General features: G+C 37.2%; 1 protein-coding gene across 1 annotated transcript; it reads left to right on the plus strand.

Annotated features, from left to right (window-relative positions):
- Positions 1–1,630: 1,630 nt before the first annotated feature.
- On the plus strand, positions 1,631–6,105 carry MELLADRAFT_96384 (uncharacterized protein; the record flags this gene model as incomplete). Its single annotated transcript, XM_007407413.1, has 11 exons — positions 1,631–2,269; positions 2,351–2,716; positions 2,797–2,853; positions 2,916–3,071; positions 3,132–3,431; positions 3,508–3,771; positions 3,835–4,584; positions 4,672–5,065; positions 5,150–5,289; positions 5,404–5,644; positions 5,717–6,105. The coding sequence occupies 11 exons, from the start codon at positions 1,631–1,633 to the stop codon at positions 6,103–6,105; spliced, it is 3,696 nt and encodes a 1,231-aa protein (XP_007407475.1).
- Between the last annotated feature and the right edge of the window lie 6,029 nt (positions 6,106–12,134).

Genomic DNA, 12,134 nt, shown 5'->3' on the forward strand with positions numbered 1-12,134 from the left:
TTTTAGTTAACGGCACTCCCAAAACCTGGGGTTGAAATACTAGGTATGAAAGTTAACTGGGAAATTTTGAGGTTATGTGTTTTGGGCACCAGCGATCCTGCTGTTCAAGATCAGATTCCATCGAAAACTCCGAGGAATCAAAGTTGAAGAGAATTCAAGTAGCATTGACAAGTTGACAACATAAACATCAAGAAGATATCTCACACTTTCTCATTCAAACCAGTGACTCATCACACATACTCAACATCATGAATCATCAAGAAAGCAAATCATATCATCATCATTTACCATCCAACAAATCAGAATCAAATCCAACCCAAGAATTCAATCAAAACTACCATCAGATTCATGATCATCAACATTGTGAGTGTGACTGTGAATTGTGAAATCTAATCTGGAATTGAGATTTACCAATCTGAAGAGTGAGAATGACTGGAATCTTGAAACTGATTGACTTACCCTGTTGACCATTTTGTTTGAAATCGATTCGTCATCACCATCTCAACCATCACCAACTAACCAATCAATCAGCTTCAACTTCACTTTGTCCTTCTTTACCACCCATTCAAAACTCTACTTCCTATCCACTCGATAGTTTACTCCTTGTACGTTCTTCTTCAATTCACCAATCTTCATGAAACCCTTTAAATCTAGATTTCACTTTGACCACTTTCAATCAACTCATTCTTCATCTCACGGCTTCTGATCTCTCTTATCATCAAATCAACATTAAATCAACATCAAACCAAATCACTTCAAATCACATTCAAAAAAGGAAATTGAAGAGACCATGAGACAGACGGATGCATCAAGAACACCAAGTCCAAACTCATCTGAACCAAATCACCATCAACCTACTAACACTTCATCAATCTCATTTCCAGTAGCTCAAAAATCACCTCCTCCTCTTCCACCCAAGATTCCAAACAGACCATTTCAACGAAAAATCTCAATGCCTGTCTTCTCATCAAACAAATCTCATCATTCATCCAATCCGAAATCTGAATCAGTCTCTCGGATTCCAAACTTACCTCCAGTTCCACGATTACCAAACAATTATAACATCGAACCTCTCCAACAACATTCTTATCATCCTAATCATGATTCAAATCAACTTCCTCCATTGCCTCCACGAAATCCCACCTCGACTCATTATCAATCATTATCATCTCGTTCAAGATCTGAATCTATTCCTGAACCCTCATCATCAGCATCATCATCCTCACATCCTCGAAGATCTAATCAATCATCATCCCTCTCATCCTCTAGCTCACCTCTGAATTTCTTTCGACGTCCTTTGCCCAATCCTCGCTCTAATGTATCAAACTCGACTCATACTCATACATCATCAGATGCTCATACCATTCACGCTTTTCCTGTAGCCTCAACCCTTCAGCCAAACAGTACTGGACAATACATCGAACAATTGTCTCCTTCGCCTACAACACCGATATCAGCTACATCAAGGCCCTTTCCTCACTTACCTCATTCCTATCATCCAAGTTCATCAAATCAAGCTACCTCATCATCTTCACAATCACCTAATCGTCCAAGTCACGATCTTCAGTCACCTACCAATTCTTTACATTCATCACATTCCCCACAATATCAGTCAAAGCGGGCTCCTATCATGGGAACAAACGTTACTTATACTAACAAATCCTATGATTATGATTCACCTCTTGGTCCACATTCCATTCCCACTAGGATTGGAACTCGACCTATACATTTCACATCACCGGATCGTCCGGAAGAATTTCCCCACGCAGATGAATCAGAATACATTTCGGTAGATCATCCTCCACAAGAAGATCTTGACAATCAACTTAAAACGATCAATGTTGCTGATCGGGATATGTTTTTGAATGGTCCCAAACTGACGGGAGGGGGAGAAGATGAAGACAATAATGACCTTCAATCACTTTTACATATTTATACTACTAGACCATCAACTGAATACTCAAGACCGGACGACCAACAAGAATCGAATTCAAGAAACCCACGAGATTCTGCATCAGGACACAATGAAGGATCACAGAACTATTTAGGAGGATTATCAGTAGATCGAAGCCGAAGGTTGGTTAGTCATTCAGCCAGTGGATTTAGAAGTGAAGCTCTATCAAGGTCTTCACAACTCAACTTGGATCCTAATTTCAATTTAGCTCTCATGAGTCATATTGGAAAATTCTTGAAAGATAATGTTCCCAAAGGTACTAAAATCAAAGGTAGCATTGAATATCCCCTCGCTTTCACCGGTCGAGAGGCTGTTGTGAGTCATTTACTTGATTGGAATCCAACTCCAACAGGAATTGCGACTGACTTTTTATGATTTGTGTATCATGCTCAACAGTCTACTATCACACATTGTCTGAATCGCATCAACCCATCCACTAAATCCACCACACAAGCCACCTTGAATCGAAAATTAGCCCTCTCACTTTCACGGAAATTATTATCAGAGTTATTTTTTCATGAAGTGAACAACCTGAATCGGGAGATCGTCTTGAATGATAAAATTGATGAAGTTTATATGTTTCCAGATGATGAATTGCCTAATAATCAATCGGGTCAAGAGAATTATTTTCCACAGGGTGTTTTGACCAATTTGACCAAGTGTTATTCGTTTGGGTGTAAAAGTATTGGGATTGGATCTTCATCTGAAGGCATTGGGGCTTGCTATAGTTATGATTGTCCGATGAGGAAAAAGCGAGACTCGGTGGGTACCTATCTCTCTGTTCTTCATGAGAGCTTGGTCTTGATGTTGAGAACAATTCGTTATTTTGTTGGATCATTTAGGTATTGGGACGCACAACTAGTCTGCTGGCTAATAATTTGGTCTCAGATACACCTGCTGTCAGTACTAATCTTCACCTCAGCGTTGTCAAATACTGATGTGGTGAAGTTTGTGTTTGTAGCCAGCAACGGTAGTCCAAACGCAAGATTGGGCTTCGGTTGTACCCAAGGAATTGCTGTCAACTTTAGATTCGAAGGAAATTGCCCGTCAATCGATCATTTATGAAATTATCTCTGGTGAACAAGATTATGTTCAAGATCTGGATGAGTTTGAAAAGGTTCATCCTTTTTGACTTTGCTTTACACTTTTGAATTCAGAACTAATGCTTTTTGTGTAGCTCTTTATTAATCCTATCAAAACAGTCTCTATTATTCCACCGGCTCGAGTACAAAGCTTTTTAGAGAAAGTGGTTTCAAATGTACTAGTGATCAGGGACCATAACCGAGTCTTGTTACAAACCTTGATCGCACGTCAACAGGATCAACATCCACTTGTCAAAGGAATTGGAGATCTGATCCTGAACTCTGCTCTCGAATGGGGTAATGACTATATTCGGTATACAAATGATCATGTCTTTGGAGAGGTTGAAGTTAATGAAGAGAAGAAGCACAACCCCTTATTGGCTGATCTTTTGAACGTAAGCAGGGTCACTTTGACAAATTGCTTGAAGAAAGAGCAACATGAGAAATTAACATGTTTTAAGTTTTCTTTAGCAAATCCCCAAACAAAGTTCAAGGCGAGCTGATTTCAAACATTATTATTTACGAGCATCAGTACGATTACAACGATATATACTTTTGTTGGATAACTTATTGAGGAAAACACCAGAAGGACATGAAGATCGCTCGAATATTGAAACGGCAATAGAAGTGATCAAACGACAATGTAAAGATGCAAATTTATCAGTTGAACTTCAACAAGCTAAATTGAATCTGATTAGACTGAATGATGAAATTGTGGTCAAGCAAGATACGCCGGTGAGTTGACAATTTACCTATACCCACATGACTTTCACTGACAAGCAGGTCTCAATATGTCAGGATCTGCAACTCTTATCGCCCAATCGACAGTTGATCTATAGTGGGAAAGTTGTGAGGAAACCAGAAGGTAGCACCGGACTGTCAGAATGGACCGAATTGAATGTGATGTTATTCGATCATTATTTCTTGATGACCAAGATGAAAAAGGTAGATGACACAAATGTAAGATATCAAATCTGGAGACAACCGATCATGTTAGAATTACTGAGGGTATCAGGCTTTAATGAACCATGTGAACGAAAATCAAGAGGGTTACGAAATATTACGGGGACTCTAGGAGGTGGTGGAAGTAGTAGTCAAGGATTAGAGAGAGGGAATAGTGATCCCACTGGAAATCATCAAGTGAATTATAATTCAATGAATTCAAATCAAGAAGATCGAACGTTACTTTTCCCATTGACGATCCATTCACTTGGTCGACAACCCTATTCGATTGTAATTTATCTTGAATCTGAAAGACTCAGACAAACTTGGAAATCGAAATTTGAAGAAGCTATTGGAATGAGAAACCAAATATTAGAAACTTTCAAAGTGTTTGATTTACATCCTATGACCGATCAAACTTTTGCTGCTACTCATACTTCTGGTTCTAATTCCAATCTTCCTTCTGGATCAAATCCGAATGGTGCAGGAAGTGGTAGTGGTAGTGGGTCTTTGAATAATGGTGCTCATGCTCCTGGATCGTCTGTCGGTGCATCTTCTAATAGCATGTCGGTCTCGGGTAGTGAACTTGCTTCAAATATGCACGGTGTAAGTCTTGGAGCTTGTCACTATGAACCATACACTTGACACGTACTGATTTACCATACCGTTTTTTTTCAATTTGTTTCAATTCAGACACCTACATGTTCAGTTCCATTTAAATCTAGTGATGGAAAACAATTAGTAGCAATCGGATGTAATGATGGACTTTGGATTGGATTAAGAAGTGATCCAAGTTCAGTTAGACAAGTGATTCATATCAGATCAATCACACAATGTGCAGTTTTACAAGAATTCGGATTCTTATTGGTCTTGGCTGAAAAGATTTTATTGGCTTATCCTTTGGAAAGTTTGGTTCCTTCTAGAAATAGTTTATCTCAAGCTAAGAAAAATGGAATCACTGGTACAAATGGAGGGAATGGAGGAAGTGGGAATGGAGGCAATGGGACTATTGCTAGTCGATTGAGTGGGAATAAAGATGTTTTGTTTTTTAGGTGTGGGAAAGTTGGACCTAGGACATTAGTGATTTGTAAGTTTTATGTGACTTGATTCTCAAGAGATATGTTTGAAAAACAACTAAGATGATTTTTTGGTGGTGGGGGGGCAATGGTAGATGTTAAGAAAGGAGGAGTGAATCAAACTGTTTTTAAAGCTTTAGAACCTGTAAAGAATACAGATAAACCCAAGACAACAACTTCTAGAGGTTTCTTTGGGATTGGAGGACAAAAATCTGAATCATTTCGTGGTTATAAAGTTGAGTAATGTTGATGTTCTTAATGATGATTGAAAAATCTAGTTAAGAAACGAAATCACTAATGATTTGGTTTTGGTTTTGGTTTTTGGTTTTGTGGTTTTTTTCGTTCGTAGGAATTTTTCGTTCCATCAGAATCATATGCCATTCAATATTTACGTAGTACATTAGCTATACATTGTGCAAGAGGATTTGAGATTATGAATTTAGATACATTAAAGACTGCAAGTATACCTGATTTTCATCAGATCCGACAAATCGATCCTAGATTGGTTTCATTACAAAGAAGATGTGATGAGTCTAGACCATTAGGAATGTTTAGATTAGGTGAAAATGAATTCTTATTATGTTATGATGGTAAGTGATTGATTTTTTCTCGTTGATCCCCACAAAGAACGGCTCAAACTGAATCGAATGATTTTGGTATAGAATTCGCATTCTTTGCAGATAAACATGGAGATCCATTGATTGATAAATATGATTGTATAATGAATTGGGATGGAAAACCGAATTCGGTGGCATATTCATCACCTTATGTGATTGGGTTCTCGAACACATTGGTAGAAGTTTGGAATACGTTGAGTTCGAAGAGAGTTCAATTGATCTTAGGTAATGGGATGAATTGTACGTATGATGGTGGTAGTTTAGGTGATGATGGTACGGTTCATGTTACTGGACTTGGACAGGGGTATGGGAGTGGTGGCGCAGGGGGGGTCGGGGTAGGTCAAGTTGATGAAGGTGAAAGAAGAATTCATTTGGTCATTAAAGATACGGATGGGTTTTTTAGGGTGTTTGAAATGGTGCCTTTAAGAATTTGAATCGGATGTTGCGTTTGAAAAGAAGAAAGGTTTTATAAGGTTTTTTTTTTGAAATTTAGATTTAGAATACAAGTATATTTAGTTTTTCTGTTTTGTTTTTTGTTTTTTGTTTTTCTTCATTTTCTTTTTTTCTTGGTTTAAATTTTTTTTCAAAGCAATTTCAATAAAACACTTTTTTTTCTCTTTTTCTCTTTTGAATGTTTTTCTCTTTTGAATGTTACTTTTTTTTTGATTTTTTTTTTCTGAAATGGATGATTTGGAAATTGATATAAAAAAGTTGATTTCTTTTACTGAAGTGTTTTTTGTTATTTTGCAAAAGGGGATGAATGTTTTGTACAAAGAAAACGGGGAAATGAGGATTTGAAAGTTTCAGAAGATTAATGAGCTTGGTACACACACATCATGTAACTGAGGAAAACTTGTGTATGGATGATTGGGTTTGAAAACAATTAAATGTTAATAGAGTTTCCATTTTTAAATGTATAGGATTAAGTATCATAGTCTTTAACAAGTTTCTTGGGGAACAAAACCTCATTTTGATCATCTTTTGGCTCATGATGAATTTGATTTAAACTTTTGTAAGTAATTAAATGAAGATTTAGGAAACATATTAAATCATAAAGATGTTCCTTGATTGGTTACTTGACTTATGACTTTTTTAAGCTTTTCTTAACAGTTTGAAGAATTTTTATATTTTAAATGTTTTGTTGTCAGCTGCTCTTGGGTCTTGGATACCTGCTACAGTGCTTGAATACTCTGTGGGAGGGTTGGAGTGCAAAAATAAGGGCTTGTAGCAATGAATTATCTATGTTAGACCCAATAAAACCTGAGATTTCTGTAGAGCATTAGTCTTGGAAGGGGTTCAGTGAAGTTACCAAGAAGTTTAATATGTCTCAAGTAACCTCTGAAAACCAGCTTGTACAACCATCCCAGAGCATAACTGAGTACCTGTGTCCAAGACCTACTGGGAGTTAATTACAGGATTTAAAGATATGTGTTTTGTTGAAAATGTTGAAAAAAAAAGTTTTCAAAGACAAGCAACTGATTAAGGAATGGCTGTAATTGGTTCATTATTTGATACTGATTATTGTGAAAGAATCTTAGCTGATTCATAGGGTTGTGAAGCAGGACCTGGCGGAAGTTCATTTCAGAAAGTGGTGTGCAAAAAAAGATGGGAATGCTTATGAGTGGACAATCTTATCCTTCCATCAACCTCACCTTGCGCTTGGATATCTCAGATCAATCCTTTGTTTGATGGAGCCAAACTCTTCCACAACACCCGCTCTGTCATCTGTGATCCCAACTTCTACAAGAAGTGTGGAGCTCCAACAATCTTATCCGCCGACCACAGAACCTTCATAGCCAAAATTCTTGATATCAATCCAACTTTATATCTAGATGAGATGGCCAAGCAACTTCTTGAAGTTCACCAGACTACCATCTCAATATCAGCGCTTGCAATTGAAGTGTGAGATTGTCTTGCATTGACTTTGAAGATTGCTCGCACAGTCCATCCAAACCAATCTGGATACATCCAATCAGAATATCTACACATTGTGGCTGGTATCCCTATCAGCACATTGATCTTTTTGGGTATGTTCTCTGACTTTCAATTGAATACATCGTTTCAAGCTGACTTCCTTCTTGTGTGAATACAGATGAGAGTGCAGTAGCAAAACGTAGTTTGCATTGCAAGCGTGGAAGAGCAAAACATGGACATCACACCAAAAGGCTTTTACGGCCTACATTCTCCAACCGTTATAGCTTATTACCGGCGGTCTCACTCAGTGGTTGCCTTGCTTTGATGGTACAGGAAGGATTGCTATGTTGAGCTGATTTTGGAACATTCTTGACCGACTATCTGGTGAGCTCTTGATAGAGTCTCTCATACCTCAACTTGAATGAATGCTGACCATCTTCCTATACAGCTTCTGATGACCAATCCATGGCCTCAAGACAACAGCTGCATTGTCATGGACAATGCATCAATCCATCATGGTGGCAATATTGAGTTGTTGTGCTCTTGAATGGGGGTTTGGATCCTCTACCTTCCTCCTTACAGTCCTGATTTCAACCAAATCAAAAAGGCTTTTGCTGTGATCAAAGATCACCTTTGTCGTACACAAATCTTGACCACCGCCCAAAACGCAGAAGAGGAGGCTGCCTTGGAGGTCATCACTCCAATATTGATGCGGTCTTTGTATCAAGGATTGGTCTACTTGTGAGGGAAACATCCTAGGGTGGGTACTTTTGGGTTTTAATTCTGGTTGTGTCTCATATGAAACTGACCAACAATAACTTTGTTTTCAACCTGAAATTTTACACAGAATCATCTCAATATCCAACAGTAATTGGTGATATTGCTGGCAAGTTTAATCACTTTTCCATGTCTTGGTATCTTACTTCTTTTGCAAAGCCGGTTTTTGTCATATTTTATATGGTTATGTTTCATCAATTAATCTCAGAATTTTACCTCTTTTGTGAAGTTTGTTTTTGTCATACGATATTTAGTCATGTTTCTCTCAATCTCCTGTATATGTGAAAATTTATATTCATATCACTGCCTTGTCAATTTCCAATAACTGAGCAAACTTGATTTGAGAGCCATGAAGTTTGAATACTTGTGAGGGTGGCTAAGGAAGAAGTAATTTTGTCCTTTGGGACTTGATTGAAAAAGAAACAATATGTGAGTTGAATGAAAAATACACAGCAAGTAAGGAGATGATGGATGTAATGAAAAACTTAAAAAGAATGGGGCATACTTCAAGTTATACAAAGGCTATCAATGATACCCTGGAGGTTTGATACTGATGTGGTCTGAGACAAGCCAAAGCTCCAGTTTTCCTTTCAGAATCAAATGCTCCAAGCCTGGGATTCGAACCCAGGAACATTCTTTCTTGGCCACTAGCCTATACCACTCACTACATGCACATTGCAAAGTGCTGACCCGCGGATGCGGGGTTGCGGTGACGCCGCACAAAACCTAAGGGGGGGTCTTGCAAAAGCGGGGGGTTGATCCAAGGTCAGCGCGACCCCGCACCTGAGGCGTCACCACCTTGCATGTAGTGACTAGACTATGACCGCTTGAAATAACTTTCTTCTTACTACACCAAGATCACATTTGTAAAAATTGGAAATAAAAATAAAACAAACAAACACCTGACAAAGAAGGCTGTGAAGCACCCAACTGTACATGAACCCTGGTTTTTATTTAATAATATTCACAAGGCCAAACTCCTTTGCAGAGTGTGCACAAGTCTACAAAATGAATCAATTAATTACTTTATATATATGGGTTCTATACTTACATAGAATAAATTGGGTGACATGGATCAATAGCATATCAATCATCAATTGGGGTAAATCCACCAAGCTCAATATCCCCACTGACACAACTTTGAAAGAGAGGATATGCTAAGATAAGTATAGTAGCTGCACTAATAGTCAAAACTTGCTCTGAAAGATAGATAGGGGTCATGAACTCGGTTTTTTTGAAAGCACTCCAATGATCCAATCCCAAGGTGTCCAGGGTTGTTTGAGTCTTATCATTGTCTGGTTGAATACAAGCAAACTTTAAGAAATCCACAAATTTGCCACAATATCTCTCTTGATTCATTCGCGTGTCATCAAAGAAGACATCTTCTTGTGTATCAGAGGTTGATTGAGCTGAGACAGCTGTGATTGGTCCAACATTGTCCAAAGGTTCCTTACCACGTAGTCAAGTCTTGAACATTGGAGTTTTAGGTGGAGTATCAGCATCAATATTGTTTTTTCTCAACTTTAGGTGATCAATCTGTGTTTGGTCAAGGTAACAAATCAAGTTAGTATTCATTTGATCTAAAGATGAATATAAGTAAGCCTACCCAGGTTTTGGCCCACACCTCAAGTCTGTCGGGAGTCAATCTGAACCAGAAAGTTGAATTTCTAGGATCAACATATCATGCATGATCAACTGCTGAACCACCGTGACCTGAATGTGTTAAACAGATTTCTTGTATTGCTTCTGAGAGTCTCATAGTTGGTTGTGATGAATCCAACCAATCACGACCCATCAAATTACCATCCTTAGTCAAAAATGCTTGAACTCGATCTTCTTGCTTTTTCTCTAGAATTTTTTTTTGTTCAGCAGCGCCAGGATCCATCATAGATAGCCAAATACAAGGCCAATGATCATCACCATCACCATGTAAATTTAAAAAGTCAATAAATTTCTTGAAACCACTAGGTTCTTCAATGTTCCACTTCTTGATCATTTGAGCACTAGTTCGGTCCATACCATACCAAGTGAAATGATCTGCCGTGAATCACTTGATGTAATTGGTCAGATTTTGAAGCATTTTGTTGAGTTTGGGAAGGGCTAGCTCCTTGAAATCCTTGGGTGTAGCATCATTATGATTCACAATAAATGAGAAAGTTTTGTCGGCATCTGAGTTTGCTTGTTGTCCTTTATTCCAAATTAGGACTGGGGTTGTTGTTTTTTTCTTTGATCGAGATACTGACATTGCCTTCTCTTCCTGGAAAAAAAAGATCATTGTAGAGCTTATAACCCAACAAGGGTTATACAGAGCTGGAAGAGGATAATCTACTAATATAATGACTAGTAGAAGTTGTCTAGAACTGCTCTTCTAAAACAACACAATCAGGAAAAGGCGCTGTTGTATTGAGTACAGATAAGGCACCAGAGAAATATAACTTTTACACGTATTTTAACTTCAAAAGCACAATTTTTATTACTATCAACACTGCTATAGTGTTATTCCCAAATGATAACTGAAGAAAAATAAGCAATATCTTTATGATATTATTCCCAATAAGTCTTTTTGACTATAATACTAAAGTAAATTTCTCTGTATAGCTATAATAAAGGGCGTATTTAAGTGACCAGGTACTATTAAAATAAGTTTATGATGATAAACAAAATAGTAACTGCGTAAATGATAAAGCAAAAAGGGGAACAACAGTCCCAGAATCATCTCCAAGTATATATAACAATGTATTCCAACTTTTACAATGGTCAACAGCCTCAAAACCAATCAAATCTGCCCAAAAATCCCTAAAAACCATATGATGACGCAATGTAATGATTTTGTTACTAATAGATGATGTAATTTTCACAACTAAAATTGATCAATGACACAATAATATGATGTACAGCACTTCTCATGATGAATACAGGTGATTTTTTCCTTGTAAACTAGCTGAAAACCAAATTTTGAGATTACGATTTTTTTCAGATGAGGTCCAATTTTTGATTACTAAAGTGCATCTTGTAGCCCTTGTGTTACTGATCATTTATGACACCCATATGACCTCTTTTTGATGAGTGATGAGTAAGATATTGAGTTGTGAAGTTAAGGTTTTTAGTGTTACATGTTGACTTGTGACTGTAAATTCAAGATTCACACCAATTTCTTATTTGTCTTATAACATTTTACATAAACCTCCGCTACTATTAGTTTAAAGCTTTTACATTATGTAATCCACTCTTCTGTGTTGAATGAGCTATCTACCAACCCTATCTGACGTCATTTGACATGTGTAATAAGCTGAAAACCTTCATTTTTGACAAAATTCACCCATTTTCTTCACTTTTCACAGCTGCTACTCTCTTTTTCTTGCTCATGTAATATGAAATCATCCTCTACAGCCTCCAAAATCCCGGAAAATCCTCTTGGCAACCTTAAATTTCACTATTACCACCATTACATATGCAAACTACACGTATACCTCTTGTTTACCAACTTCAAAAAAGTACCTTTTCTCTAATAACTTCTGTTTCCTCTTATCAACTGTCAAGATTAAAATTGTTACAGTATAAGATAATGTTGTTCTTTCATATTCCAACCTCATAATACCCATAACTTTATTATTAATACCCTAAAAACCATTTACCAACCTGTATACCTACATTTTTGAATTTTTCTTATGTTTTTCTTTCTGTCTTTTTGTAATAACTTTGTGAATGAAATATAATGATCTTAATAAGTAATGTGAAATAAAATGATGTAATGATAACCCGATGACCAATA

The sequence above is a fragment of the Melampsora larici-populina genome (genome assembly GCF_000204055.1).
Source record: "Melampsora larici-populina 98AG31 unplaced genomic scaffold MELLAscaffold_9, whole genome shotgun sequence".
Lineage (NCBI taxonomy): Eukaryota > Fungi > Basidiomycota > Pucciniomycetes > Pucciniales > Melampsoraceae > Melampsora > Melampsora laricis-populina.